Below are 26994 nucleotides of genomic sequence, written 5' to 3' on the forward strand. Positions count from 1 at the left end.
AAGAAAAGCAATCAGTAGAGGAAGTAATAATGACATGATCTTTTTGTAGACTGCAGATGAACAAAAATTGAGTGCATAACAGGACATGAAATTGGGGAACTGGAGCAATAATAATAGAGGAAAGTAAGAGATGGCAAATCTTAATTTCTTCCTGCTGTTGTCATACTTACAGAATAGTGGCAATCACTGCTTTTCCTGTTTTAGTATTTAAACACAGAAATCTTAACTGCAAAACAAGTTCATAGGTCAAAGAATTTAAATGTCTCTTGAGAGGTGGCAGATTAACCTCTTCTCACCAATTAACCTCATTCAATAGGAAATGCTGAATTCAACTTTCTGATTTTGAGGGAAAATCATGGTCACTGTATTCATGTCAAGGATTTAGCAGAGGTCAATACATTCAACAGTTACTCATAAGCAAATAGCATCTGCCCTATTTTAGTAAAGAGTTGTTTGGTATTTTTTCCTTTAATAGGAAAACTTTTCGATATGGTAATGTATCACCCTCTTGAGGCCAATTGTTGTTACAGCACCTATTTAATAGAAATCTAATTTGCTTCTCAAACGAACAAGATTTGTGTAACTCTACAGTCGGATTTGTTAGAAATTCAGAAATTGAATAATTGTAAACAATAATCTTTCCTCCTCATAAATATTCATTTTTAGGAGGATATTTTTACTTAAGTGTGGGTTCCAACTACTTTTGCTTACAATTTTATTCCAATGAATTTAATGTTGAAATGTCATTCTGATTTAAAATAATAGCATGAGTATGTCTATTATTAAACTTTATAAAATATAACCTGCACCTCCACTCCTATTGTGGAAGTGTACTATTTCACTTAACAGATATTGCAAAATATATTTCAAAAATAAACTCTTCTCTGCAAATAATAAATGTCTTACTGAACATATATCTGCTATTTTTATTATCATTTAGAGAACTTTACTTACGTTATATAGATAAGCAGTGATTATTATGACTTTCTGATTTTCAGGCCAAGAATATTATGCCTTTCTGCCCTTCTCCATCACCTGCCAGCTAGCTTACTGAAAATGATACGTAAAATATCATTAATTTATCTTCTAATACAAAGGCACTGAATCTTTGAAGTTGATTTTGTGCCATTTGCTGAAAGTACTCAATTTGGTTAATGTCATTATTTTAACATGGTTTATTCTTCGTTTTGGAAAAGATAAATTGTTTGCAACTGCTCAGACAACCTTCAAACCTCTTTTAAATTGAAATCACATGATAGGCCCACTCTGCATTTAAGGCTGCAGGAACAAGCATGTATATGTACACTACATGCAGTTTCAAAGGAATTAAATGCTGGGGGAGTGAGGTCAACTTCCAAGAACTATAGGATCAAACAGTAAGGAAATGCTAGGACTGGTGGGAGGAGGGAGGCACTCAGGCGGCGCCTGTGGAGTCCTGTGGTGCTTCCCAGCGCATGTGCAAGGTCACATCCGACCCTCAGCAGGACGAACAGCTGAACATGGCTGTCCCACCCCCAGGCTCCATCTGACGCTTAAATACTCAGAGCATGCCAAGCAAGAAATGATGGCCATCCATTACTGCCTTTTTTTTCTGAGCAAAATAAAGCTGTCTGATATATTACAGAAGCCATTATATGGAAAAATTGCAAATGAAGGTTAGTTCATCTTTTGGATGAAGTTCAGCTTATAATAAAAAATACATACGTTAGCTGTAAAACAATCTGAAAATAAGGTATGTTGCCAACACAACATTTAAAATAATTACATGAAGAGGCAACACAGTACTTCCAAGTACCCTTACATCACCCTAAGTTGCTTCAACATCAGTAGTTATATTGACAGCATTTTTAGAAAAAGTGTAGCAGGCAACTAGCTTCACAGAAAATGTAGATGCTGACCACATACTCTCACTAACCATGGAGTTTGGATCAAGGTTGCTGCACAACGAACATTTCATATTGCAAGAATAAGGAATGTTCTGATCAGAACATTTTGCTTTAGATTTTTCTGTAGAATAAATAACAAATCTATTTAGGATCAACAGATCCTGAACTAACTTCTATATTTTCTGTTGTAGTATAGAGCTTACTAACAGTGGACAAAAGGAGAAATAATGTGAATGTGTGAATATATCCCAGCAATCAGCCCTTACCCTGTAACCAGGACATAGCAACTCATTTTGGTGTTTCTATACCCTCCTTAAACCATAATTCTGAGTAACCTTTTTTTTTTTTTTTTTTTTTTTTTAACCAAAATTTGGAAACCTTTACAGAACAATTATTTTTACCAGTTCCCTCTTAGCCAGATCACTCTGTCCTCTCCTGCACTGTGCCCAGGATCCCTCCAGAACCCAGATCTTGCTTTCAACTGCAACTGCAGAGCTGAAGTTTCCCTTTTGGGGAGTAGCTAACATGATCTGTCTTCTCTCAGGCACATTTGCTGCTTTTGTCCTTCCCTCTGTACACCTCTGGCTACAAATATCTGGAGACTGTGGTTACAACTTGCTCCCTGGTGTATCAGCTGAGTGAGTCCAAGTGACCTAAGAAAATTCACATCTCTTGGCTGTTCTTTACACAGGGCAAATCTTTGACTTAGGAGTATAATATAAAAAAGGCTGAGCTTGAGGTACTTGATGCCCTAATACATATGAGAAACTTAAACTTATCTTCTATTGGAACACATTTTGGGCGCCTATCTTTTTTTATATAGAAAATAAATGACTCAGAGTTGTTTTAAGAGTAGTGAAAGCTACTGGGAGACATGATCAGTAACAGGCATTGCTAATTGTGAAGGAACATATGCTGAGAAACAGTGTGTAGCATTGACCAGACCATTCAAGGACTGGATTTGGGTGATCGTTTAGAAGTTTGTGCATTGTTCAGGCCTTACAGCATCACCGTTGCTGACTGCACTACCTTTAATTCTTTTGTGTGTCAATTTCATTTCCATTAGCTTGTTTATTTTGTTTTGTTTAGCCATTCTTTCCTTGTTCTGTCTCCTTTTCAGGGATCTTGGTATCCTTTAACTCTTGTATTTGTCTTTTCTGCTGCCTATATTATTTACTCCATAGTTTCAAACTATTTTCCCAAGAACCTCTGCCCGTTCAAAATTTCATCAGAGGACAGATTAGGGATGCTGAATGAGGCAAGTGAAAGAATCATGCCAGTGCAGGCTCTGCCAGGCAAGGCTGCAAGCGCTGCTCTTGTGGCCATGAGTACAGCAAGCCTTGGCCGATGTGAATGAAATATTGCCTTGAAAATAGCCCAGTTCCCAGTTGTGATGCATGATAATTTAGAAGGTAGATAGGCACAAGAATTTCCATCTAAATTATAATCATCTAATATGTTTTGATTTGTGTGAAATTTTTCCATGCAAAGAAAGATATGCTGATTATTTGATTCCCAGGAGTGCTTTGAATTCTATACCACTTTTGAGATACAGCACTGATCTATATTTCTGCAGCATGAACTCTCTCCTCGCTGGAAGCCTGAAGCCTTTCTGGTGTTATGGATGTTAATGTTGGGTCACTGGTTGAAAGCCTGGTCACATCAGTGTGAGAAATCAGCAGACATTTTGTACGGTTGGCATTACTGCCTTCTGAGCAGATGGCATCTCTGAAGGTTTACAACCAATCCATATTGCTGTTAAGTTCACACCAGATGATTCCTTAAATGATGAATGTATCAGAGAGTTTTCCTGCTCCCCTCCCTTCTCTGCAATTGTCCTCTCTACTTTACAACACTTGCAAAGGCATGAAGACCTTTTCTATGCCACTGTATGGCATACAGGTGCATACATGTTCGCCCTCAAGGCTGCTTGGATCTTTGCTCCCCAGCAGTGTCCTTCCAGCCCATTGATTTTGCCTCTAGGCTGTGGGTGTTCACTGGCCAGAAGGCTGGGGAAGTGCTGTTAGTGGTGCTGGAGGCTTGTTTGCTATCTGTGAAAACACCATGCAGGAATAGAGCTTTGGAAGATTTTGGCATACTTTACTGTAACTATCTTTAGTTTTGCTCCAGAGCCTATCTGCTGATACTGTCAAGGTCTCTTTTTAGATCTAGTAAGCTTCAAATTGTATTGGACGGCTCATGGTGGTTCTTTTAAATAGAAATTATATCTTCAACTTGACCAAAGGCAAGACAAGGCATAGAGTAAGGAAAGAATCACATTTATGGCACAATGGAAAGGTTTAGGTAATGTAGACAGATACATTCATGAAAGGTTCTTAAGACATACATTAGTGTAACCTGCTCTTTGACTTTATTTCTGCTCCTACACAACAATCCCATGGGGGCAGTGACATTACTGTTGCAGAATCAGGTTCCCTGTCTTCACATGTAGTTATTTTTAATGGACTGAAAAGTAAAACTGCACTGCTTGTTCCTCTGTATCCTGCCTTTTAAGCCATTTATATTTGTGATTCTCTTACCAAGAAGGCTTTGGGAGCACAAGAGCTTCTTAAAAGCTTTTATTGCCATTCCTGCTCTAGTCAGACTGCAGTATAACTTAGGAATGCTAGTAAAGTCTGCAGGTTTAGTAGTAGACTAAAAAAAAAGTCTGCAAGAAGTAAGGTCAAGAGTATCTTTTCACTGACTTTTAGGGGCAAAATTAGAACTGAGTTAATTTGCAGTGTTTTCCTAGGCTTCTAAGAACTGTACTTTGTCACACAAGAAGTACTCTTGACTCTCCAGAACATCTCCCTGAAAAGGTGAATTATGTCTGACTGACTGTGCTTGATATAACTCCACATTTTTACATATTAATCCTTGTTTTGCTGCATTAGGATATATAATGTGAATTTTAACTAAGAAAACATCATGAGCCAGTAAACATCCTGTGCTGCTTTTTTTCATTCTGTAACTGCATGAATTGTGACCAATAAGCTGGATGCCCATCAGAAAAAGTACATTCAGTAGTCACTTCTATGTTTATATGTAGTCACTTCTAATTTTATATGTGATTGTTGGATACAAAACCAAGAGCTGGCACTTGTGAAAGATTTGTTTAGCATCATATTTGGCCTTAAAAATGTCTAACTAAACAGTATATAGTAGAAGACTAAGATATATCTCTACAGAAATGTCCAGTAGGAAAATTCTTTTATCTTTCTCTTTCCCTGTTTTGACTGAATATTTAAATTCCATATTTTCATAGGCTGAGGTTATCAAGTAAGTTAGTAACTTCTTAGCTGAAAGCTGCTAGTTTCTAGACTGTTTGTAAATGAATGTATTCCTAACTGCATATTAAATATTAGCATCCTCCTGATGTGCTTGGTCAGTTCCGTATTTCAGCAAAGTCATTATCTGCCACAGAATCTTGACAATGTAACACAAAGAATATTTCCCATTGTGGCATTTTTGTTCCTTGGGAATCCCTAACATCTGTACTACTAATGGTTTTATTGTTGTCTCTGAGTCCAACTCCAATTAAATTGTCCATGGCAGTTTGTTGCAGCCTCATCCTCTTGAGTACCTGGATTTCTTTGAGTTACCTTTGCCTATGAAGAAAGTGCACTTTTATCCTTTTGAAAATAAAACCCATGAGCAGGAATGAGTTCCTCCTGAGACTAATATGTAAGTCCTTTTGTGGTCATACAAAGGGTTTCTTAATGTATTCTGTGATAGAAGAGCCCTTAGAGCCAGCCCATCCTTGCACACAGACCCCTCTCGTGAGCTCAGATTTTTTGTAAATTGGGAACAAACTTTACAACACTGTCTGCTTGCAACAAAATTGGACATTCATTTTTAAGCAACAGCCTCATAACCAATTCTTCTAAGAAGAGAATTCCCTTTGTGTAATAAAAGGGAAGGTGGAGAGAAAAAAAGGTCTGGGTTAGTGATTTAAAAAGCAGTGTTGTCTGGTGTTTCTATACTGAGGTTTGTGTAGACACTGTAGAGTCACACTTAACTGCCATAACAGATTGCTTAGTATGTTTGCACTTAATAGTTCGCTGCTTCTGTTTTATTTTGATTTTAATCTTAGTTCAACTTATTAGAAGGGTTTTGTGTTCCAAAAATGCAATAACCAGAAGTATGCCTTCATACAATAAGCCAGCATGTGTGTTAAATGAAAATGTTAGCCTAATAAACTGAGCACTATTATCCCTCTACAGCTTAAAATTACAAGTCAAAAGGTATTGAATTAATGTTTCTACCTGTGCTATATAGAGGCACAAAACATCTGGGAAATTTTATCCATAAAAAGTGAAAGCAAAATTTGACATAGAAGGAGGGCATACATAAAGCATTCTACAGTGGTGTTAACTGGTCGCAGCTGCATCCTCTGTATTTTGTATCATAATTTTGACAGTGTTCATGCCAGTGCTTACTTTATTGCATATATCCAGATTCCTCATCTAAAGCAATCTTGTATAAAAAATGAAAACATTCATTGTTTTCATATTCTTTTGAAAAAAATTTTTTTTTTTTTTTGGGGGGGGGGGGGTGTTAACCATAACTGTACTGTCTCTTAGACTACAGATTAAAATTACAGAACTGCACTTTATTCTGTTTCCATTCTAAATGTGGTCTAGTAAAAGTTGCATTTGTAAAATAATAGTTCCAGCTGAGATGGGAACTTCCTCCCTTCCCATTTCATTCAATTAATGAAAGCTAACTTCAAAGTCTAAATGAGATCATTTGAAGTGCTAAAATTATTGAACACCAGAACTGTTTACTTTCCTATTTTCCAAAAATAAATAAATAAATAAAATAGAGAGATTGTAATGTAAAAAGTAAAGTTTAGCCTCTGAAAAGAAGCTAGGAAACTTTAAAAGTTGTAGTGTTCTCTGAGTTGAGAGACGTTTTGTACCAAATTTTAAGTAACTCACTTGATAGTCCTGCATACATGTATTTTTTTCACAGCTGTGACAGTATAAGCTTTTCTGGGAAGTCTCAATTGTGTTCTGGTCAGAAAATGACAATCCAGTGAGAATATGTCCGAGCAACACCCCTGAGCTAAGAACATGTAGGAATATCATCAGTGACTGGAGCGTTTTTACAGTTTCATAAGCAAGCATGTTAGCACTAATTCTGCAGTTGTTATCAGAGGTCAGTCTTCAGCAGAGATGGAGTGAGCATCTGAAGCTCAATGGGACTATGAAGTAGGAAACTGGAGAGTGGAGTGGAAACTAGAGAGGAAAGGGAGTGAGAAACTCATGTGCTGAGCCAAGAGGGGCAGGGGCAGCAGTGGGGTGTAGGTAGTAAATAGCAAGTTGTGCTGAACAGTTGTGATCAGGGAGAAATATGCAAACAGGATCCAGGTAAAGAAAGAGTCAGTCACAAACTACTCGGAATGCCAAAGATGACCAATTTCTGTGATCATTTTAAGTATTTAATTTTTTCTGACACACATTTGGGATGAATGGAATGCACACAGTCCCATTAAGTGTAATGAATTGTACATGAAAATTGTTCATTTTAACCACCCCTAAAGGCCTTGCTGCCATGCTCTAGTGTGTCTTGTGCTGGCAGCACACCACCACAGCTGCTTCCGCATGCCACAACATGAAGCCTAATCCAAGGTGCTCTAGCCAGTTCAATGAGCTATAGGGAGCTCTGCAGCCCTGTGCAGCAAATGGGGGACTCTGCCTTTGTGTGCCCTTATCTTTAATAGATTCAGGATGGAAGACACACTTTGAGGTGCATCCTTCCTTGGTCCAGTATACATGCATGCCTTTGGCCTCTGACCTGACCCATCCCTGTAGTTTTGTGTGACTCAACAAGTTAATTCTCATGTTTTATGATTCAAAATTTGGGAGGTCTGGTCATTCATGAGGGAGTCTTGCAGTCATTACTTAAATCCCTCCAATTATTTTAAAGTTCTCTGGTTAATTAACTCATTGATTTTGTAGAAGAAATTAATAAAGTATATTTTCATTGTATAAGGCCACCAGCACTGAAGCAGACACACTGTGTTATGGTTATTTTTTTTCACAGTACTTACAATTGTCTTTCTTCTTCATTCTTATCCATACAGAGCAAATAAAATTAGACCACAAAAAAAAAAAACAAACAAACGTGTACATGTGAAATTTCAGATTAAGCCATATTGTTTGCTGTAGCATTGTTCATGGTTGTGCGATAAGAACTTTTTTCCTGTCCCTAGGAAAATCTGTAGAGCTGTCATAAAACAAAATGAAAAGCTGCATGATTTAATGGTGAATGTTTAAAAAATTTCTGCATGGGGAATGGTAAGAGCTTTATCATTATTTGCAAACTTTACAACAGAAGTTGCTACAAATCATCCAGAATACAGTATTTGTTTCTCTCCTAAACAGCACAGAGGAAGGGCATTATGCTGTGTCATGCAGGGACTTTTTTTTTTTTAAATAATGTCTAGTTTGCTAGCATAGTTACAAGACTATTACATTTGCAAAAATGAACCAGCTGGTCAAAAGGCAAAGACTGGATTTATTATACTGGTGCTCCATTTTTCTGTTCTGTTCCACGCTTTTCTCCCTGAGGAATTTTGTGCAGTAATTTTTAGCTTCATTGGGCTGACTATGAGGTTTTTTTTTTACTTCCAAAAACTCATTTAATTTTTCCTTACCAAAATATGGATTGGATAAATTTTACTGTATTTTCATTATAAGCATATCAGTGTTCAGATGAGACCCTTAACAAATATAAATCAGCAAAGCTACACTGAAGTTTGTAATGATTGAAACTCTTTCCTACCTTAAGATTGATGAAGATAAAAATAGAGAAAGAAAAACATAATCTAATACAGAAAATACAGAAAGAGTAAGAAAATATATCAGTTACTATTTGTCATCCTATGAATTTCTCTCACTGAGTGCTCCTCGAAATGAATTCAGGATTGCATATTAAGTCTCATCCTTTATTTTAATATAATTTATGCTGTAGCGTTTACTTATTTATTTATGTTTTATGCTCTGTCAGAGTATTGGAAAACAGTTTTCTCCATATTAATTTTTAGAACTTACTTTGTCTGAAGCTTTTGTTGAAAGCATGTACATTCTGGGAAAGATCCTAAATAATGAGAAAAGCAAATATTGTCATGCAGTTTGTGTCACAGAGAACATGTATATTTTTGATCATTCAAGCTAAACAGGCTGCTAGGGACTCAATGTGATCAATTTTTAGAGGAGCAGCATCCCTTCAGTACGGTTTCAGTTATGTTTTGGTCTCTGCTTCTGTTTCATGTGCTCTGAGGAGAGCAGGGACATGGCTTTGTATCTCTGTTAGGGTTTCTTGGGGACCATGAGCACCACCAGCACTCTTTCCATCGGTACTGGGAGCCTGAGTCTCCGTTTGGGCTGGCTGGGAAGGCTCTGCCTGCAGAGGCAGAACCATGTGTGTTTGTCATGGGCTGTGAGCAGCAGTAAGGTCTGGTCTGTCCCTCTGAGCCTGCAGCTAACTGTTCCTGGGCAGGCAGGCAGAGGGGAGCAGGGAGCGCTCAGCAGGAGGGAGCTGCTGTCCGGCTCTCGGCTCCAGAGCTGCTGCAGCCAGTTATATGTGCGTAGGTTTCAATTTTCAGACTGGTGCTGCTTTCCAGGCGGGGTTAAGTTATAAAGCTGGGGGTCAGGTGATAAAGCTGGCTCTTGTGTTGGTATCAGGCTATGAAAATAAAGGAAATGATATTGTAGGCAACAAAACAACAGCAAACAACATAGGAGCGTTGTTTGGTCAGTAAGCCGTGACGAATGAAGCAAGAGCTGCACTGTTCAAATTTAATCTTACATATAAGCTGAGGTAAAAGCAGTTGTGTATTTTGCGCGTCTTTTATTGGCACCGTGCCTACAACGAGCCGTGCCGCCGCTCCCTCAATCCCGTGGCCGCCTCTCTCAGCCGGCCGATGCAGAGGTGCCGGTAGATGGCGCTGCGGGCCCAGGCACGGCGCACTGGCAGGGGAGAGGCGCTCCCTCCTCCGGTGGCTCCGCGCGGCGGGGCACGGTCTTTTCATCCCTTCTTCCCTTCCTTCCCCTTCAATTTTTTCAGTCTCTACTGCTGTGTTCTTCTGAATGTTTTCAACAACATTTTATTACCGTCATTTGGAAAATAAATTACGACAGACGCTGCCTGGCAGGAGAGATTTCCCTGAGACGGAGGGAATGGGTCTGGTGCTGCCGAGCTGTCCTGCTGCCCAGCCTGTGCCTGGCCACTGTCTCAGGGTGCCCAGTGATAGAACACATATCAGCGTGGTTTTGTAAGAGGCTGGTGCTTGTGTTTATGAGCACGGTTAGTAGTCTGTGCTGCTGGTGCGTGAGCATTTCCAAATATGAGTGTAAATTAACAGACTGTAAAACACGCACGTGTTTTGTGCAAGGATAGAAGTAACTCTATTGCTGCTGGCTGCATTTTGTTCTTGTGCAGGCCTGAAAGGTTTCTGAGCACTCTTTTGAAGGCATGCAGACATTGTGTACTGTGGGTAGACGTTATGCATGTTGTTTTTGTAAAGTACAAGACACACATACAAGAGAGAGCCTTTCTTCATTTTTTTCTGTTTACCATATCACCTTGTCTCTCAAGGACAGCACATTGCTAAAATGCAGGCAGAGATTTATTGGAGGGCCTAGAAGGACTTTATTCCTCCTGCTCTTCTCCCTGTCAGCTCCCATTTCCAATTCCTCTGCCAGCGTGGCATCTCTTATTCTCTGCTATGAGCTGGAAAAAAGCAAGTGTATTGCTTGCTTTTTTGTGTAAGGAGTCAGGGAAACATCTTGCTCCATATTCAGTCCCCCACTTTTGTCCCATTCCTTGGAGTAACATACTCCTTTTGTCATGACCTAGGTATGGGAGGAAATGCAGCTAACTTCATTTCAGTCTCCAGAGCAGACACACACACACAATGTCCTGATAAACAGCCTGTAATGAAACCTGTAGAATATCAGTTTTCTTCTTTGCAGTGCTTTGGGATGTGGCTGGTTCCATGAAAAGAGGTGACAAAAGACTAATTACCACTCTGGGAACTCATAGTGGCTCACCAAAAATATGATAATTAAGATGAGGCCTTCAGAGTGCCCAGTATGTGCCGTGCTGCTGTGACTCCAGTGTGCACTGGAGCATCCTGCTAGAGATCAGGCACTTGAGCCTTAAGGCAGGAACTAACTACTGGATGCTACTTTGCACAGAGTTGGGCCATACTGACTATACTACCATGCATCATATTCACTGTTTGGTCTCCAGAAATGATCAGCAGGTGATGAATGTCAGTGGATGCCATTTTTTCCACGTGGAGAAATTCATTGACACACCTTTGCTTCATACACACTTCAATGTCAGATGCCAGTTTATTGGATTGCTCCTCTGCTGCCATCTGGCACCAGCAACAAAATGTAGCGGTATATTGGTGATAAGGTTTAACCTCTACTGTCACACCACCAATGTCCACCCCTGATGTCATGGCCCAAAAAAATAAAATAGTTGATGTTACTTTCGGAGCAGCCATTGTAACACAGCTGTGCCCCCAAAGTCCAACTCCTGTTTCCACGTCAGTTTGAATTCCAATTTCATGTGCAACTTTGGGGAAATGGGATTTGGATTCCTGAGAGACTTACCAGTCTTTGAAAGTTTTGTTCTCAGCTTGTTTTCAGTTATCTGAATGGATTAGTAATTACTAGAAATCATTCCATAAATACAGTGATAAGAGTGTGATACTGAGTGTGTATACTAAGCTGTTATCCTAGTGGAGCTTATAATTCACATTGGACTGTGGAATTGTCAGTAGTTTATAATACAACCAGTTTTAGACCTAACTTCATCTTGTCTTAGGTTGCTTGTAATAGATGGTCATTTCTCTTCACAGTTAATTTTCAGGCTGCCTATAAACGTTATGGTCAGTTTATTTTACACACTTGCTTTGCAGTGAATAAGAATTCAGTAAAATTATTTGTACTCAGTATGTACCTATAGTATTATCCAATCATGTAAATTCAGGGGCACTGTTTTTAATCAGAGAATATAATCGGTACTAATTTTGCAATAAATGTGCTCCTGAAGAAGCAGAAGCTCCTTCTCAGTATTACCATCTGTGTGGTTCATATGCAATCAACGATATCTATATTAAATGATATATATTCTGCCTCACCTACTGTTTAATTTCTTCTCTCTGCGTCTCATCCAAGGGATCAAAACAGAAATCACAAGACATACATTCTGACAAGTAGTTTCTTTCCTCAGTCTGCCAAGGTATAACTTGTTAATGCAGCTTTATTCAGCACTTTTTCATCCAGAAGTGCTCCTGCTACACCCAGTCTCCTCAGTACAAGGTCTTCAGCTCAATTGCCATTGTAATCTCAATGAAGCTTTATGTATACCCCCTTCATGTGTTCTGAAACCTTCATTTTATTTTCATTTTCCCACAGTCATACAGATTTTGTTCTGTCCTAAAATGTCTCCTTAGATTATACCCCCAAAAATGTTTTGCACCTCATTTATTTAGAAATCTACTTGCTAATTGTATTTTTTTCCTTGTATGCTTGCAAAAGATAAATGTTTCCTGTACAGTACATTTTCAGTTTAAAAAAAAAGAAGCATACGTTTTTCAGATTGTCATTTTACTAACAAATTTGCTTCTCTTGTTCTTTCTTTTTTCTTATCTGTTAAGGGGTTTGTAAGCAAGCTGGATGAATTAATTCACTGGTTAAATGAAGCCATGGAAACAACAGAGAATTGGACTCCTCCTAAAGCAGAGACAGACAGTCTTAAACTGTACCTGGAGACACACTTGGTAGGACAAGATTATACTATGATTGTTATCAGTAATTGAAGTGTTCTGTGGTGCTTTTTATTTGATTATTATTTTTTAATTACTAGTGTGCATCTATATTTTAATGTAAGATCTGCAGCATTGCAATTTTGTTTTAATGAATATACCAACAAATTACCTCTATATTTGAAATAAGTCCTGATTGCTTTTTAAAAATTAAATTAAAATCCAAAATTACATTACAATTCAGAAATTATCTCCAAAATTGAATGAAAATTGTGATAGCCAAAGAAAAAAAGAATACTGTTCTTTCTGCTGATTATTCTAGGATTTTTATAATGTTGTAATATTAAGAAAGCTTCCTTAATAGTAAGGAACTCATTCTCCCTTCTACAGTTTAACATAGCACAAAGTCATTTAAATAAAATGTTTGAAATAATTATTTCAATCACTTTACTTGATATGCATTTCTGTCAAGTAATTAATACAACTGTCACTAACCTTGTTCTTGTGCAAAGAGCTAAAACATTGGGTGGAAGTAGGAAACACTTGGATGAATAATCTTCTGAATATATTACAGGCTAGAATCATAGATTGAGAAATATCTGAAAAACCTCATGAGGCTTTCACTGAATTCTGCCAAGAGCTGCTTCTGGCTAAGACAAGTGAAAAAAAGACCTGAATTAAACCAAATATTCATTCCTCAAAACCAAAATTGTATGCTGTAGCTAAAGAGTACAGATCAATGTAATCTTTTCAATGGGTAGGTATCTCGATAAGCAAACCATTGTGGCAAAAAGGAAAAATAAAAGATGGCTAAATTAAGAAATTCCCTCTCCCTCTGCTCCAATCTTAGGTACTTGCCAGTGTAAATTGAATCAAACCTATTCATCAGAATTATGCTCAGCTGATGCGTTAGACGCCGTAGCTGGATAGAACAGTGCATTAGATGAACCTACATCAAAACATCAACACCCAAAGCTCAGATTCATTTCCATTCTGTGATAATCTGATGGCAAAAGTTACTTGACAGTCCCAGGAAGTAATTTGATGCATTACAGGAAGAAATGTCATCTTAATTCCTACTGTTATACTAGAATGATCATTATAAAATTAGCTGCTTTACAACATACAAAATTAGTAACTAATGGAAAAGTGTTTTCAGAATTTCGGCTATAGAGCAAACTCTTTTATGTCTTTTGTTCTTAAACATTATTGTATAGTGCCTACAAGCAGCAACTAGATATAGTGTGATATAGATATCAGTTTGTAGTCTATAAAATGTAGTATGAAGAGTTTTGCCTTGCACAGCAGGTTTGTTTTTTTGTTTTTTTTTGGGTTTTTTTTTGGCAAAGAGTTTTGATTTTTGTCTTGTACTAAAAACATTTGCTCCCATGTGTTAACGTGGGAGCATTATGTTTGCAGGTGCTCTGAAGATACAGAGCACATAGAGAGATGAAACCTCAGAAAAGCCATTAGTGATTTCAGTTTGTTTTTCCCCTTACAACATGAAACTTGTGGAGACATGAGTTTTTATGAGTAGAATTGTAGTTTTCCTTTCTGATTGAATAACAAAAGACAGACCTATGCTGTCCTAGGAACAGGACAATCACCAGGCTGCATGTCAGTCCCTGTCAGATTCTTTTTTCTACTTCTTCCATGTGGAGAAGCACAGTAGCTCTTTGCACGCAAATTACTTTCAGCTTTCACAGAATCACAGAATCACAGAATAGTAGGGGTTGGAAGGGACCTCCAGAGATCATCGAGTCCAACCCCCCTGCCAAAGCAGGTTCCCTACACCAGGTCGCACAGGTAGGCATCCAGGCAGGTCTTGAACATCTCCAGAGAAGGAGACTCCACCACCTCCCTGGGCAGCCTGTTCCAGTGCTCCGTCACCCTCACTGTAAAGAAGTTCTTGCGCATGTTTGTGCGGAACTTCCTATGCTGCAGTTTCCAGCCGTTTCCCCTTGTCCTGTCTCCACTCACCACTGAAAACAGTCTGGCCTCGCCATTCTGCCCCCCACACCTTAGATATTTATAGACCTGGATCGGGTCCCCTCTCAGTCTTCTCTTCCCAAGGCTGAACAGACCCAGTTCACTCAGCCTTTCCTCATAGGAGAGATGCTCCAGGCCCTTCACCATCTTCGTGGCCCTCCGCTGGACTCTTTCCAAGAGATCCCTGTCTTTTTTGTACTGGGGAGCCCAGAACTGGACGCAGTACTCCAGATGAGGCCTCACCAGGGCAGAGTAGAGGGGGAGGATCACCTCCCTCGACCTGCTGGCCACGCTCTTTTTAATGCACCCCAGTAAGCCATTGGCCTTTTTGGCTACAAGGGCACACTGCTGGCTCATGGCCAACCTGTCATCCACCAGGACACCCAGGTCCCTTTCCGCAGAGCTCCCCTCCAGCAGGTCATCCCCCAAAAAGCTTTGCTTTTTGGTTCTTTGGGAGGTAAGGTCAAAGCTATCTAATGGATTGGAATGTGGACTAATAGCTACAAGCTCATTGCTAGGGGCAGTCAGAACAAATGAGTGTGTGGGCACCTGTACAGCTCTACTTTCCCCTGTAAGTTCTTAGGCTCCCAGCTGTACTTCATATTACATCTGCTGATAACTATTTTAATTTGGGGGTAAAAGAAATCTTTTTTGTTGTTATATTGTGGGAATGTACCTGAAATGTTGTATGCTTGAAGATGACTATTTAAACAAACAAGGTGGATATTTGGGGTGTTCTGCTCTTTATTTATGTGAAGTGAAATGTCTAAAGAACATTTCGCTTTTAGTTCGATGGTATTATAATTTTTTTCATGGCATATAGTGTCAGCGAAAAACCATTGCACAATTTGAAAAACAGTAATTATGCCTTTTCCTTTTGAATTTCAGGAACATATGCTATCATATTCATTTTTATACAGCAGAATTGAATTATTAAAATACAGAACATTTTTATAATAGGAAGATAGTTATTTGTATTAATTAGATTGTCAGCTTTTCAGTGGCAGTTGCCTGACAGAAATCCTAATCTGTGTTTAAAAAGAAGTGTATGAACTTCAAATCACATTGAGCTGAAAGTTAAAAGTTTCCTTGATTGATCATTGTAAGACAATACTGATCAAGGCCTTTGGGAAGGTGCGTACACTGCTCATTTTTTTCTTTTGCCATTCAGGTTATATAGGTAGTCCCACTAACCTGAGATATGTTGAAGTAAAAGGAGCTTAACACTTTTAAATTTAGGTTTCAGGCTCATGAACTCTAGTAGCAAACTAAACTGAAATGAAAGGAAATGTATTGGTTCTTTTCTGCAAACTTCATCTGCACTATCAAACCTCATAACTATTATTCCTCACTAATGCAAATTTTCTGGTCGTAGAAGGAGTGAAAACCTAGTAGATTAGTATTTTTATTTTTATTAGTAGAGACAGGGCTTTAGCCCTTGGCACAAATTATCAATTTCACCACCTGTGATATTGTTTTGTCGGAAGTATGTTTGTTGCAATAACAGAATTAGTGCCATAAAGAGAGAATATTTTGCATTCATGAATTAAATCTCTGCTGTCAAATTCTAAGAAAAATAAATGTGGGAACAGGAAAGCAGAAAAATGTACTCATTCCTTTTCTTACTACTTGCTGAGAAAAGTCCTACAGAGGAAACAAGTACAAGGTTGTGAGCATCCCACAAATTTTCTAACATGTACAATTCTTAATTGTCATGTTAGGGCCCCAGTGCACGTAGTTGGTAGTGGATTCAATCTTCAGTTTATTCCTCACTTTTTGTCTTGTTTTTCTACATCTTTGGCACTTTGAGAAACGGTGTGATGCAGACACTACAAGACAGCATCATTATCAAAACAAAAAAAAAACCCTCAAACCCTACAACATTTCTTAGAATCTTTGCACGAGGTAGTGCTCACATAAGGAGTGAAATCTCTTGAAGATGTTGGCCATGTGAATTTCTGTTACAAGAGTCCCTTAACAAAATTTTCAGCTTAAACTGTTACACTTCCCCAAGCTATTGTTCTAGGTAATTCTTACATCTGAGCTGGCAAGATTGTTTACCCCAGATGTTAATCAGTGCTTTTAAGCATGTATGTAGTATCTACATATTGGCCAGCATCTGTCAAGAGATGCAACGCATGAGTCTGTGGGACTGTCTGAAGGTCCCACAGTGAGAGCTCCTAAAGCAGTTAGCATCACTTCTGTGAAGGTGATAAGGCACTCAAACAGTTGCCTCTTCTTAGGTTGGTCTGTTGTCCCTAGTCAGCCCGTTATTTCATCTATGCAGAGATGGAATGGAATGGAACTATGGAATTAATGCCTGAGTACACCCAGTCATTGTTTTTGCACACAGACATAGTTCTTATTATTATTCTTATTGCCAAATACATGACAATTATTAATTGTAGGACACACTGGATTTTCATTCTTATATCACAGTTACAACTTAAGTCTCGCAGAATATCCCATGATGAATAACCATGAGGTTTGATGATTATAAATTTTCCTTCAGATTGAAAGGTAGTCTACAGCTAGGATAAGATGTCCCAAAACAGGCAATCTTCTACTTGGTGGATAGTTTCCATTGCTAATTTTAAAGCCTATCTCCCTGATTTTCAACAGGCATTCCTTTACACTTAGTTTTACGTAACATTAAACATGAAGCTGTCAATGAAAATATGCTTTCACAGACTCCTGAAATAGTGACTAAAATTAATATTTCAGTTTTATGAGTCTTCACCATGAAGTAACGTCAATGAAAATGGTGACATGGAAATCAGTTCTCATCAAAACTAGTATTCTGAAGACAGCTCATGAGAAAAAAGCATCTATCTAGATGGGTACTGCTGTACTTTTGAAACCAGATAGACTTTCCTAGTGGCTCAACAAATAATTCATAATGTTGCTCTTGAATATTTTAGTTTGCTAAACTGACTATTTACTTCTCTTTATACGCCATTAATACAGCTACGTTGTTTTAGCACAGTAAAGAAGTAAGATAGCAGATAAGGAAATCTGAGGAACCACTGAGGAAAAGGTTTAAATCTAAGGCACTGTAAAATAGGTATGTTCATTGAGACCTGGGATTTTTAAATCTAAATTCTTAAGTTTCCTGTTTGTTTTTAGTGTACTCCGTTTTCTTGTTTTGCTCTTGATAGCTTCCAAACTGTGCAACATTTGTTTGCTTTTATGTGTATTTTGCCCAAAGCCATTTCTGTATTGTGTCATAGTTAGAACTAGATAATATAAGACTTCTTTAAAGAAATACCACAAATGAATTTACTCAAACTTTTAAATCTTTCTTGCATTATTAATAGATGTGTGCAAGCAATTTTTATTTTTATTTTTTTTTAATATATTTCAGTGGAGTTAAAATTAGCTAGAAATTTGGAACCAGTGGTCAGTCATTTTTATCCTAAAACTTTTATTCTTCAGAAATTCTGTAAATTAAAGTTCTGAAACATTGAGTACAGGCAACATTTTATACGTATATAAATGATTGGATGTGTAAAATGATACATTTTTGGTTCTTGAAAATAATCTAAGGTATGGTAGGTGTTCCCTTGATGATGTACTTACTTACAATTGTTTGTTGCCTCTTGCTGTTTTGAGTAGAACTGTATCTCCCTACATTTAAATTTGCAGTTTGCAACAGAGCAGACGTTTCACTTTACTCTCACTGCAGCTGTGGAAATATGCTGTCCTTAAAAAAGGTAGGAACTAGTGGATTCCTCTTCCTTTAAGGCAGCACAAAGTGGTTTGCAACTCTTTAAAGAATGGGAGATAATGACCTCCTTAAAAATAATTCATTGTTTGTCCCAAGATTTTTGTTTGCTTTAGGCAGGAGTATATGTTCTTTTTAATTGAAACTTAAAAATATCATTGAATCATAGAATGGTTTGGGTTGGAAGAGACCTTTAAGATTCATTTAATCACGCAGAAAGTATCACCAGTATTGCAAGAGAAATTATACGTTGATTCACTCCAGCACTTTTCTTCTGGATAGCATGTTTGTCATCTCCATTCTTTAAAAAATGAAGTTCTTCTTAAAGTGTGAGGGTTTTGAGAGTGTTGTTATCTAAAGGAAAACAGAATGAAAGTTTTCCTGTATCCAATAGAAATATTTATGGCTACATCATGTCTCATCACTTTCTTAGCTGTAAACAGCAGACACTTTCATGTAGAAAATAGGTCGAATTTTTGCCTTTAAGAAATTGTTTTGGTAACATAAAGAAGCTTCTGTGGTTTTTCATGATAACTGATCATCTTATTGCAAGAAGTCTGCTATGTCTGAAGAAAAATCATTCTTATCTCCCTGGAAAATGTTATTTCCTGAAAAACATCAGTTTAGAGAAGTATTAAATACCTGTTCTTGCTGAAAGTGATGTTAAATACACATGCCTTGGGCTAATCTACTGGCTGTCTTTGTGGTGGCAATAATAACAGTGGTTTTATTAAAGATATTAAAGCCTCTGAAATGACTAAATTACGTACTGTGTTTTTCCTCTATGAACATTTCTGATGCCCATAGCAGCCAATTTAGATTTTTTCCTCAAAATATACAATAGCATCTGCAGGATTATTATGATAAAGAGTTGGAGCACTGTGACCGGACAGATCTCTTGCTTCTTTAAGGACTTAGCTTTAACTCTGTTTGGCCTATTGTTAGTTTCAGTTTCTGACTGTCATGCTGTTACCACAAAAGATCTTCTGTGCATGCATTGGCTTCTGAATGCATGTTATTTTATATAGGAACCAGTCTGCAGAATGTGTCAATCAGAAGTAAAAACTAAAATGAGCAGTTTCAAAATAACACATGAAAATAAAAGGACTTAATTTGAAGCTCAGAAATGAACCTTAAAGAGAATGCACGTATATTTTCAGTTGTATTATTTAGCTTACAAATTCTGGGAACAAAATAACATTCGTGTAAGCTTTTCTGTTTTCTCAGTGAAAATGAGAACATCAGAGCTAAATGTTGCTGTCATTTAATGCATTCAGCTGTACCTGCACTACAGTCTAGAGCCACAGTATGTACAGTTGCTGACAATGGGAAAAATATAGGTTTCTATACAGTTTGGATTGTTCTTTTGAATTGGAGTATCTTGTGAGTTTTTTGGGGACTAAGAAAAAAACAAAACAAACTCTTAAGAAAATTCAGGTATACATCCGGCTATGACAGTGTTGTTGTGCTGACCAATACAGAAATATTGCATCTGATCTAAAACTGTTTCCTATAAGATAATGCAATGAAGAACCTGCACATATCTTTTCTGTGTATGGAGAAGTGAGTGACACTTTTCCTCCCAGCACCTCAGGAACAGGAGAACTGTTGTGAGGGGACATGTGTTATTACCATGTCTGTTTCATGAAGGAAGAAAATGTCCATTTTCTGTTCTTCCGTATTCTTGCTACCTGCTATTGCCATAATTCATTCCCACTTAGGAGCAAACCAATAGCATTTTTGGACTGCTCTGTCATTTTTCCAGAGACTGAATGACTTGAATAATGTTAAGAGTATCAGTTGTTTTTTTCTCCCAAACCTACTGTCCAAATTTGTGAATACTTAACCCTGTGTAGGTGTTTTGCACAGCTGTGAAGAAAAAAGGACATTGCACCTACGTATTTTTTTTATTTATAGATTCAAGCCTTCTCAGCACTCCTTCTCTTTGCTGTGAACCCAAATTTCCACAGTTGTGCATGAGAGGGCCACAGAATGCTATACTAAAAGCAAACACTGTTAGCTGGGCCCATCCGTATCCCATTAGTTGTGATATGGTTTGCACATATAGAGCACAGAAAGTGTCTTATTTGACAGGAGTGAGGTTGTTACTTAAATGATGTTCTTGTTTATGCATCTATTTGAATTACATATTTTTGGAGCAGTGAACATATAATATGTCATTGGAGTTCTGACTTAAAAGCTTTACAGCAATTGTAGGATAGTCTTGGAATGACAACTTGATAATGGTCTTTACATTAATTTATCAATGTAACAACTTTTGAAACACCTTTAGGAAAAAAAACCCACAACACTTTGATTTGAAACTAATGCTTATTTTATTAATAGACTGCATAATGATTATGTAGGAACTTAGTTGTAATTTTTGTCTATTAAAATGTATGCTGTTGCTTTAGTAGTTTTAGTATGCTGGTATCATCAACGTAGATTTAGTCTGAAAATTGTTTTGGAAGTGGAATGAAATCAATTTTGAGAAAAATATCTAAGATTGAAAATCATTGGAAGAGTATAGGAAAAGGATCTCTAAGGACAACCAACAGAATGCAACACTTAAAGTATATTTGTTTTCAGTTCCCAAGAACTATGGTCTATTCCTGTGGGTTCTCAGCTATGTTTCTCAAAGGCAAAATATCATTCACACTTCAAATAGTTGGAAGTAATACAGTTGCTGTCTGTGTTTTGGTATTTGCCAAAGATTTCAATTAAAATGTAGAAATTTCAGAGCATGAACAGAGGTTGTTATTGGTAAATTTTTTCTCTCTGCATCTCCTTTTTCTTTTTATTTCTTCATATTTTCTTTATATTTCTTTATATTTTATTTGAATTTCTTTTTAATTTCTTAATTTTACAGATGTATTGGGTTAATAATTTGGAATCTTATGTATTTTATTAGACAAATTTTGCTAAGGAGGCACCAATCCTTAAATTGCATAAAACTTTTTCTCTGCAGATATATAAAAAGAAAATTGTATCTGTATTTTATTCCCATGAAATTTCAATCATATAAAAATCCTTCAAGAATTGTTCTGAAACTAGATAGTGTTTTTATTTCCAAGGTGCTCTTTTTAGTCTGTAGGTTAGTTTATGTTTAAATAGTATATACCTTTATGGTGCTGAGGGGTTTTTTTGTTTTTTTTTTTTTTTCTTTTTTTCCCTTAGTAATTCCGTATTTGCAAAGGATATAATGCCCCATTAATTTATCTTTGGGTTGTAAAACTCTATTCACACTTGGCCTTTTTTTGCATGTGCTAGGACAGCATAATATACACATACTTTGTTTAAATAGTAGGTTTTGAGAGTGGTAGGTCTTTGTGGAAGAATTGTGCTTAGAAACATATGAGATCAGTAGTCAAATGTCATCTAGATAGAAAAAGGAGCCAGAAGATGCTGACTTTTGAAGATTAATTCCTGAGTATTTCTAGAAAACAAGAAAGGATCAAGGATAGTTATGTAGGGTGGACTATTAGATGTGTGGTTCACCCTGCTTGTGACCATTTTGTCCATTTGATTTCTTACCTTTGTGCTTGCATCTCTTGTTTGTTGATAATAAAGAAACTGAGATTTGATTTGGGAAGCCTTAAGTTAACATTTTATTAAAAATTTGTATTATGCAGGCAGGCAATGACAAATAGAAATTTATGTATTGAAACTCAAAAGAGATTAGAGTAGGCAGCAAAAAAATTAGCATGAGTTTAAAATATGAAATACTGACATATCTGCTAAAATAGCCTCTCTGTGATTTCTAAACTAAATTGCCAAAAAGGCTTGTAGAGTTTAGGTGACTATCCTTTTTTTTTGACATCTAAAGCTATGTGTTCAAAACTTGGGTAAATTGCCTAAGTGATGACAAATTCAAGGAGGAATGAGAAACAGAAATTGGGGATCCTAAGGTATTTACAGAATCACAGAATTGTAGGGATTGGAGGGACCTCTGGAGATCAACTAGACCAATCCCCTTCTAAAGCAGGTTTCCTACAGCTGGTCACACAGGAAGATGTCCAGGTGGGTCTTGAATATCTCTAGAAAAGGAGACTCCACCATCTCTCTTGGCAACCTGTTCCAGTGCTCCGTCACCTTCAAAGTGAAGAAGTTTTTTCTTATATTCATGTGGAACTTCCTGTGTTCCAGTTTGTGCCTATTGCCCCTTGTTCTGTTGCTGGCCCCATGCTTTTGACATCGTCCCTTTAGATATTTATTTAAGGGTAGGAGAACTGTGTATTCACATTTAAGAGGTAACAAAGAGGTAAAACATTGATTTCCTAATACTGTAATGATAGAAGTTGTGGACAGAGAAAAGAGATGAGGTGGTTTCACAAAAGCTATTTCTGGACTACTTGGAATAGTCTGCCCCTTTGAATCTGGCCAGCCAGAAACTCAGTGGCACATGAAAGACTTAGGATATTGTACTACAAGCTCACTGCATTGCAATCCTCACTTCTGCATCTTTTACAGTCAAAATGTAAAGGTCTCCAGGGATCAGAGTTTTCACTGTTTCCCTTAGGAGATTATTACAAAATCTAATAGATCTGGCTTTCAAGGGAAATTTCCTTTGTATTTATCTTAAATTTTCTCTCTCTTAATTTAATTCCATTAGTCCCATCTACTGTATCCTCTTGTAATGTACTGTGCTAACAAGTCTTTCTGCTTGGCGTTCAGATTAGAATCATAGATTCACTGAATATCACTGATAGTTAGAAGGAAACCATGAGGATCATTGAGTCCAGCTCCTGGCTCCACACAAGTTATGTTCGTATAAAAAAGATAGTGATATCCCTTTCTCTTAATTGTCATTTAGTCAGTCCTCTTTGTTTCTCATAGTCTTCTGCCATTTATACCTTTTAACATATTTTACTTGATCTTCACTAAACTTCCACCAGTTTCTCTGTTTATAAATGTGCTGGGACAAAAAGTAAAGTCAGGACAAGTGAAAGTTGGAGAATATGCATCACTGATTGAAAGCTAAAATCACTAGAGAAGTTTCTATAATTACCCCATACCATCACCTATATTATATATATAATTATCCTATATCTATCACCATTTTGGCATACTAGTAGAAAAATATTTTTTCTATTGCTCTGGAGTTACTTTGTATTTATGTAGCTTCAAACTGATTATGTATTGGATTGAGCACAGGTTACTTACCAGCTCACAGCACAAATGTTGTCAGAAGTTTGGTAGTACTAATGAAGTATCTTAACTGTCTGTAGAACAAAAATGTGCCAGAACTGCTTTTTTCGATAGACAGTGACAGGTATCTGCAAAAATGTTACAGAAATGATATATGTGAGTACAGTAGTTCTCCAAAATTAGTCAACTTGTTGTTTCATGTTGGTTCATGACTGTTGCCACAATGTCTAACTCTTATAATAAAAATTGCTAGATTCTCACCCAAAATATTACTTAAATATACAAATCCTTGTTTTAGTACTGTTGTTGTTTTCTCAAAAAATGTAAATAATTTCTTGGAAAATTTAAATTACAGACAATAAGATGTGAGGAGAGATTAGGATATGTTGGGAGTACATTGGTTTTTTTTTCAGAACAGTTAAATTTCATTTAAAAAAACAAAAACAAAAACAAAAGGAAGTCTGAGGGTGTTCAGAAACTAGTGTAGATCAGGAGATGCTGCTTTTTTCCCATTATGGTTCTGGAGCATTCATAGAATCACCAAGTTTGGAAAAGACCTCTGAATCATCTAGTCCAACTGTCTAACTACCACCAATGTTTTCTCATTAAACCATGTTCCTTAGTACCACATCTAAACATTTCTTGAACACCTCCAGGGACAGTGACTTCACCACCGCCTGGGCCGCCCATTCCAGTGCCTGACCACTCTTTGAGAGAAGAATTTTTTCCTAACATCCAACCTGAATATTCCCTGGTGCAACTTGAAGTCCTCTAATCCTATTGCTAGTTATATGGGAGAAGAGGCCAACCTCCACCTTGCCACAACCTCCTTCTCAGTAAAGAGCTATAAGATCTCCCTTTATCCTCCTCCAGACTAAATAATCCCAGCTCGCCCAGCTGCTCCTCATATGACTAGTTCTCCAGCCACCTCACCAGCTTCATTGCCCTTCTCTGGACACTGCAGGGCCTCAGTGTGTCTTTCTTGTAGTGAGGGGCCCAAAAGTGAACACAGTATTTGAGGTGCAGCCTCACCAGAGTTAAATACAGGGAGACAATCACCTTCTTTGCCTTTGCTGGCAACACTGTTTCTAATAAAAGCCAGGATGCCATTTGCCTTCTTGGCTGCCTGGTACTGTTATCCAATGAATCAATAGGTTTCCTAAAACTCAGTGCTGAGCTTCATTCTGTGAACGGTGAGGTCCTTTGCCTCCATGTAGTCACTACAAGACAACACTACTGGAACTTAATAGTTGTCACTTCTGAAGTCTTTATTTATAGTTTCTAGCTTCAATAAAAAGATGTGATTCTTGTCTGTCTTTTGTGCTGAATAAGAATAGTTGATATTTGTATGTATGTGCGTGGTGACTGTAGGAAATAAATGCAGAGAACTTCATAAGGTAATTTTGCTTGTTGCAGCTTGTAAACTGCATTATATATCCTTACTGCTACGGATGACACTAATGTGTTGTTTTAAAAGCAGCTGCCAGGCCATTGCCCATGCATTTTCCATAATGTATATGTGCTCATGTATGATATTTAGACTACTCCATAGCTTCAAATGTGTCTGGAAAAATGGCTTTGATTAATTGACTTCCCTTTCCTTCTCCTTCCCCCTTCTCAGATGCAAGAGCTCAGTTCATTATCAGGGAAGATCAGAGGAGAGGAACAGAGTACCTAGGTCACACGTTGTTAGAGTTACAATTTTCCAAATACCCTAAGTAAAAAGTAGGGTATTTGGAAAATTGTAACTCTAACAGCGTGTATGTAAAAAGTAGGCAATGGGAAATATCTGGGATGGGAGAGGTCCTCTGTTTGAAGATCCTTCTACATTACAGTTTTTTGATCTGCTTTTGCTTTTAGCTGTGCAGATTTGTATATAGATAGATAGATAGATAGATAGATTTACATATATATAATCCTATTACATTGTCAAATCTATTTGCCTTTCTTATGTGTCACATTTTCAGTTAGGTGAGCATGAGAAACTATGAGCACCGATGCACTCACTGAGGACTGTTCTTTTCAGTGTTCTTTGTCCACTTCTTCCTTTTGTTAGGAAATTTCCATTCATGAGAACTTATATATATATATGCATGTAATTTGAAAGCTAAAACTCACACTTCAGTACATCAGCTGACAACGTCCTTTGCTTCTGTTGGTATTTATATCTAAATAAATAGTTCACTCCTTTTGATGTGTACATGCTAAGAGTTTATTTCTAAATTTTATGTATGTTCACAGTATTTGTGGCATGCATAATTTACCCATAAAATCAGAATTTTGTACAAGTAGAATATTGTTAGTCAGAACCTAAAGTTTGGCTCTTTATTCATCATATTTTACTTCTTCAGTTAACATTATTACTGGTTAATAGGTGCACCTGAAAATCAAGCTGTATTGTAGTATCTGGTGCGTTATGTTAAATGAATCTTTTATAGGACAGCAAGTCTCTCTTTTTTTCCTAATGAAAAAGAATACCTCATCTTTTCCAATTTTCCTATCAAACCCATCCACATCATCTTGAGACACTACCACATCCAGCTGCATCAGTACTCAGCTTCAATTATATGAAATTAGACAACCTACTCTCAGGTCCTTTAAGTTCCCTTTTGCTGTTTGAGACACACGCACAGTGCATTTCCTGTGAAGTGCATGATTACAAACTATTCAGTACAAGCCTGTTTTAAGTAAACAGTAAATTAAATATTGTCAGTGCTTGTTCAGACAGGCTCTCATGAAGAAAAAAGAACTTCTGGGTTCAGGTTCATAAAACTCCCTAGATTTAAGAACAGGCCAGTCTGATTTCAGACATAATTTTTCCTTCTTAACTTCTTGACTCACCAGTTGTTCATCAGCTAGTTCAAAACATTATTTTCAGATGCTTATACATGAAAACTGGAATGGACAAAATGCTGAAGGTAGCAAAATTCTTGTTTATTACTCAATTTGAGTGGAAAATTCTCAAAAATATTCTGTCACTAACTGTCAGGTAGATTGCTGCTTGAAAGACTGCTAAGGGTTTACTTGAGCAATGTTCCTCTTTCAACCATGACAAATACAGTGAAAAAACATCATTTTGTTGTAGTTCTGGGTAAATTATTTTCTGTTATGCCAATCAAACTGACTACAGGAGTTAAGAAAGAAAAAATATGGTCACTTTCCTAAGAAATGAGGACTTTTGAGTATTTTGTAATATCTTCAGTACTAGAATACTTGGTAATATTTGGAGAAATATAAATAAGCGTTATGAAATCCAGAAGCTACAAATCTGCACTCGCAAAGTCTACTGTAATCACTGCCAGTTAATTCATTCCCAAAAGAAAGCAAAAGTCTTTTCTTCCGAGGAGTCAAATATTATTTTCATTCGTTCTGTAGGCATTTCAAAGAGAACAAGGGTTGCATGTGTGTGTTCAGGGCTGCGTGATTGATGATTAAATAAAGCAAGAGCTCCTTTCTTT

The 26994-nt window shown here is 37.2% G+C and overlaps 1 protein-coding gene across 1 annotated transcript in view; it reads left to right on the forward strand.

Annotated features, from left to right (window-relative positions):
- Positions 1 to 26994, forward strand: part of AKAP6 (A-kinase anchoring protein 6) — a gene marked incomplete at both ends in the record, with an annotated part of 207848 nt that overhangs the window by 44864 nt on the left and 135990 nt on the right. Inside the window, one exon of the mRNA XM_079537288.1 lies at positions 12568 to 12690. Coding sequence (XP_079393414.1) covers positions 12568 to 12690 — 123 coding nt within the window. The remainder of the gene's footprint in view (positions 1 to 12567; positions 12691 to 26994) is intronic.

This window comes from Tetrao urogallus, assembly GCF_951394365.1.
Source record: "Tetrao urogallus genome assembly, chromosome: 6".
Taxonomy (NCBI): Eukaryota; Metazoa; Chordata; class Aves; order Galliformes; family Phasianidae; genus Tetrao; species Tetrao urogallus.